This window comes from Myxine glutinosa, chromosome 14, assembly GCF_964187855.1.
Source record: "Myxine glutinosa chromosome 14, kmMyxGlut1.1, whole genome shotgun sequence".
Lineage (NCBI taxonomy): Eukaryota > Metazoa > Chordata > Myxini > Myxiniformes > Myxinidae > Myxine > Myxine glutinosa.
In genome coordinates, this window is record NC_136274.1 from 62,947,641 (window position 1) to 62,953,199 (window position 5,559).

The 5,559-nt window shown below is 44.0% G+C and overlaps 1 protein-coding gene across 1 annotated transcript; it reads left to right on the top strand.

Moving 5' to 3' along the window:
* The first annotated feature begins 596 nt into the window (after window positions 1–596).
* On the top strand, window positions 597–2,124 carry LOC137432125 (uncharacterized). Its single transcript, XM_068123846.2, has 3 exons — window positions 597–1,072; window positions 1,200–1,337; window positions 1,429–2,124. The coding sequence occupies exons 1-3, from the start codon at window positions 673–675 to the stop codon at window positions 1,596–1,598; spliced, it is 708 nt and encodes a 235-aa protein (XP_067979947.2). The 5' UTR covers window positions 597–672; the 3' UTR covers window positions 1,599–2,124.
* Window positions 2,125–5,559: the final 3,435 nt, after the last annotated feature.

Here is a 5,559-nt window from a genome sequence, read left to right on the forward strand (position 1 = left end):
CCGGCTCAACAGACTTGGGGAGAATACACTGATGCCCTATTGAAATTCTGCATGCCACCAAGCCAGTCAAACCCAAAACAGCTTGGGATCATATTTGATTCCTACTGTACGTTCACTACAAAGGAGTTAACCCAACGACGCCGAGGGATCTCTGGTAGAAGAACCCACATCACAAGCCCCGAGCAGAGTATGCCCAGAGGCAAAGATTGGGACGCATTTCTGCATAATGCTGAAAACAAGACTGAGCTGATTAAATTTATGGTCACTTACTTCAAAAGTGATTCAGTCAGATCGAAACTCAGAATTCCACTCACCGTGACAGAGGAACAGAATACATGGTTGATCACGCAAATTAAGTTTGAACAACTTGAATCCTGCAACCATCATGAGGCTGACACCAGGCTTGTTCTTCATGCAAGCAAGTGCGAAGGTCCGGTTGTGATTAAGGCTTCAGATACAGATGTACTGATCCTCTTGAGCTATGCCTATTCTGTCTGCAAACCACCACAAGACTGGTTCATGAAGATTGACCATCGGTACGTCAGTGTCAAGAAACTAACGACTCATTTTGGAGATGAAGTGTGTCAAACTCTCCCAGCATATCATAGCATTACTGGATGTGACACGACATCATTCCCATTTCGCATCGGCAAAATCAAGCCATTGAAGAAGATGTTGAAACAAGAGAAATCCCATCTACTCTCTCAGCTGGGCAGATCAAATCAATCTTTTCAAGATGCTACCAGTGCTAAATGCTTCTTCAGAACCTGCATGTATTCTGGAAGTGAACAAGAAAGCTTTGTTGAAACAAGGATCCGAACGTACAACACTCAAAAGGTGAAATCTAGTTCCAGCATCCTTCCAGACGAGAGTAGCACCAATGAACACCTCAAGAGGAGTGACCTTCAGGCATGGGTGTGGTACCAGTGTCTCAAGCAAAACATTGAGTATCCTTCTATCACTGACAGAGGATGGGAAAATACAGATGATGGTATCAGGCCAATATGGTTTACCTGCCCGCAACTCCCTCCAAGCCTCTCCAAGAAAAAGAGCAAGAAAAGACAAATTCAAAGTAAGTATACTAAAAATATATCATTACTTTGATCATTGCTTTTCGTTCCTGTCATAAAGTTCCTCCAATGTATTCCCACTGGCAGTGCATTCATCCAGATTAAATATGTGTAACCTTCCACTTACAGGTCTCGCGGAGTATGATGCAGATTTAGAAGATGCAGTAGAAGAGAGAAGCCAGCCTTCAAGGAAGAAGAGACACAGGAATACAAGCAGAAAACATGTACAAGACAGTGAAGTTCACTGTAGAGAAAGAGAAAAGCAAGGTAGATAAGTCCAAAATGCAATCGTAATTTTGTTATTTTTATATGATTTACTGTTTTGAATCCCGACTATATCCATTCACATTTTTTATAGGTATCGGTGGGGCAGAAGAAAGAGCAGAAGAATCTGAAGTTGATGAAGAGTACCAAGGAGATGGGGAAAATTCGGAGAGCACCATGGAACAACTTTCTTCGGATACCTGTGGACTTTATTCAGACTTTCAGAGTGAAGAGAGTGATCTTGATCTTGATCTTAGTAACTGAGGATTATGTGCCTTTTGAACAACATATTTTTCCCAAAGCATAACCAAAGCCGGGGATCATATTGAATGGGAATTCAGATACATTTTATAAACCTGTGTAGTTTGGTAGACGAAGCAAAACTGACTAGGAGCCGTTCAGCGGCAGCCATCTTGGATTTATTGTTCATCCATGATTTAGGGGATGATCTATTGAGCTAGTGTCATGATAAACCAACTAAATGGATAACCAGACTTTGGAAACCAAGAAATTGAATCAAAATGTATTGTAATATATATTATGGAGCACAAGACATGACTGAATCTGCCACATCGGTGGCCAGTATTGGCAGCCATCTTAGATTTCTTTATGAACCAATGATTTCACTGAAATAAAAAGTACAAATATGGATTCCTTGACCCCAAAAACATATGACTGGACACCAAAATTATAATCATATCACACTCGGAACTGAAGTTATAGCAGTTTCCGTAATACGGAAGTTGCCCGGCGGCCATTTTGTTAATAAAGTACCGATTGTTAATTTTTATGGCTGAGTTATGACTGAGTTATCTTTCTTTATCATAATAGGCCACAATCAGTTGAAAAAAAATCATCTATGGGTAAAAGCAACTCTCAGAAATACTATTTTAGCTATTCTGGTGGCCATTTTGGATTTTTGGCCGCCATCTTGGATTTGAGGCAAATTTCAGGGTGGCCCACAAGCTTATTCGACAGAGTATGATCAAAAGTATATAAATCCACTGAGAAAACCTTGACTGGAAAACGGCGCCATTTCTGCCTGGCATGGACCTGTCTATAAATATTACTCACGTGAAACCAGGATCCGTCTCGGTGGTAGCCATGAGTGTGTAGATGTCACATGATCAGTCATGAAGAGTGGTTAAGTCCAAAATATGACATACCATGGCATAAAAACGATTTGCCCGCAAAGCATTGCACCGCAACGGCGGTCACAGAGTGCCATGCACAGCGTGACGTAAGTAGTGCGCGCAGCGCCCCCTGGCGGAATTACCGGTCCCTATCAATGACATTTAATTCATATCGCACAAAATCGACAAAAATCGACACAAAACAGCTTTTGTGTCGAGCTTTTCGCTCTGAATTACGTGCAAACGTGTGACGGAAATCACCATCGCTCAGCATCGAATGCCAACCAAGATGGCGCCCGGTAACTGCATCTCCACCTATGTGGAGTGAATGGCAATGGTCACATCACGTGATCGCTCTGAGCGAATCAGTCTAGCGGCGGGGATGGAACATCACGTGATCGCTCTGAGCGAATCAGCGAGCTGTTCTGACACCGGCTGAGATTAGCGGGTACTTCGCTGAAATGCGCTGAGGTAAATATGAACAAAAAATATGGATCGTCAAATATTTTGAGTTCGGCCATGTTCGTCCCAGGCTCAATGGCCATGTCTATGCCAAATATCAAGCACGTGAGCCTCTCCGTTTCGGAGTCTATCGGTAACATTACACACACACACACACACACACACACACACACACACACACACACACACACACACACACACACACACACAAACTGTGTTTTATATAATATATAGATATATTTATTGCTTCATTGGGTTTCTCTTCATATATAGCCACTGTGAAAGGCCTGCTTGGCAATCCAGCAACAACCCCAGAGTGAGCTTCCAATGGTAATTCTGAATGTAATTAATTAATTAACTTATTTAATAAATAAATTGTCCTTGTAAATAAATAAATTGTAAATAATAATTGACATATGTGGGGAGATTATATGCTCAGACCAGGAATCGAAACCCAGGTCCTCTGGTGAACCGTACCAGTGCTCTGGTACCGTCTATGACAATTAATTAATTATAACCCTGTTCATGAATTTAATTGTAAATAATAAATGTGAATTGCAAATAAATGAATTACTAAATGAATGAATAGTTGATACAGTCTGGATTTAACACAAAGCACCTTTGGAGAAAAACTCCCTGGAAATGTGTCACAAAGATGGAGTCACAGGTAGTGGTAAACTGATAAGAATTGAGTGCTACTCCTTGGTTCAAGCCGAGGCCTGTTTTCTCCTTCTCCCTGTGGCCCTATAGACAGGCCACAGCTCCCCTGAAAGTCACGTGGCCGCCCATTTTTTATCCAGGCGAGAACATAATTTTCCGAGTGCTGATGTAGCCGGCGGAGTGTGAAATGGGAGCTGTGCAGCTGCAAATGCCATGTGAATGTTATTAATTAGGCACATCAAATTACCATTACTTGTACATTTCTCGGTATGCAAAGAAACGTGTAAATAATGGTGGTGATGTGAACCATCGTGTTCCGCTTTCGCGATGCTGCTGCGAGCGGCGCTTTTATTTATTTGTTTATTTATTTTTGCATACAAGATCGAGGCTCGTGAAAGAGCTAACATAAATCACGCAAAAAGTCAAACCACCATATAAAACATACAATAAGGGGACCGGTAGACAAGATGGGGAGAGAGGGGAAAGGACACAAACACAACCTTTGAGAGCAGGGACATCGAGAGAACTGTGGGAGGGAGAGGGCTTGGGGGGAGGTGGGAGAGGTATAAAACATGTGGACACTGCAAGGACTTCCAGGAAAGAAGTTGGAATTTCAAAAAAGTGGATCTGGGGTGAATTAGCGGGGGTAGAAAAGATCAAGGTTTTGGATGGGGGAAGATAAGAGATGGTGGTGAACAGCTGTTTTAAAGACCTGGAGGGAGGAGTGGGATTGAAGGGAGTGGGGGAGTTTGTTCCAGAGGCGGAAGAAAAGAGGAATGAAAGAGTGAAGGTGAGCAGAGAGCCTAGATTTTGGCAGTTTAACTACAAGAGGGGGTTGCTGGCAGATCTTGTGCGACCTGCAGGAATATTTGGGGGACAGAGCACAGAGAGAGCTGGGGGATCAAGGCCGGAGAGGAGTCGGTAGAAGACAGAAAGACCACCAACCTGCCTGCGGTGAGTGAGTGAAAGGCCCTCGGAGTTAGCTTCATCGCAGGAGATTCCAATGATTCTGAAAGCTTTGGTTTCAACAGCGTGAAGCCGAGCGAGGTGTGAGGCAGGAGCACCAGCACAGAGGGGGGAACAGTATTCCATTGAGCTGCGGATGAAAGCCTTGTATGTGGTGAGGAGCTCAGGTGTGCCAAGGAAGGACTTCGCACGACGGAGGATGCCCAGTCGGCGACTGGCTTTGGAGGCCAGCTTGGAAATGTGGTTTTCCCAGGAAAGATCATGGCAGATAGTGAGACCCAAAAGCTTGAGCGACAGAACTTCTTGGAGAGGATTGTTGAGAAAGTAGATGGGAGGGTTGTCCAATCGGTCTTTTCGGAGAGCCATTGTAAGAGTGTGAGATTTGTCAGGATTGAAAGACATGTTCCACTTGTTTGACCAGTCTGTGAATTTGTCCAGGTCTGCAGAGAGTGAGGAGGCTGAAGACTGCCGATCTGAGAGATGAGGAATGGAGCGGCAGAGAGTGGAGTCAGCAGCAAAGAATTAGAGAGGATTTTCCAGAGAGTCAGAGAGATCATTGATGAAGACCAGAAAAAGCACAGGGCCCAGAACACTGCCTTGGGGAACTCCAGCCTGAACAGGAAGGGAGAGATGAGAGAAATCCATTCAGGGCCACACGTTGACTACAACCAGAGAGGAAGTGCGCAAGCCATGCATGGAGATTTCCATGGATACCAGAGGAGGAGAGTTTGGTGAGCAGAGCTGGGTGCCAGACCGTATCGAAGGCACGTGATATGTCAAGGAAGACAGCTCTGATTTCCTGTTTGGCATTGAGGACCTTCATCCATTGTTGAGACAGCAGAAGCTGCATGTCCAGAGTAGAATGACCTGGTCTGAATCCAAATTGATGATCGGAGATCAAACCATTGGAGAAGAGGAAGGATTTGATATCTGAAGCAATGATGGATTGCATGAATTTGCTGATAAATTGGGAGCAGGATGATTGGTCTTTCGTTGCAAGGATC

What these genes read in the sequence shown, in the direction of transcription:
- LOC137432125 (XM_068123846.2), top strand. Translation starts at nt 673, where the DNA reads ATGTTGAAACAAGAGAAATCCCATCTACTCTCTCAGCTGGGCAGATCA. An exon ending in CAAGAAAAGACAAATTCAAA is followed by an intron (nt 1,073 to 1,199) that starts GTAAGTATACTA and finishes TTCCACTTACAG; the next exon opens with GTCTCGCGGAGTATGATGCA. An exon ending in TAGAGAAAGAGAAAAGCAAG is followed by an intron (nt 1,338 to 1,428) that starts GTAGATAAGTCC and finishes CATTTTTTATAG; the next exon opens with GTATCGGTGGGGCAGAAGAA.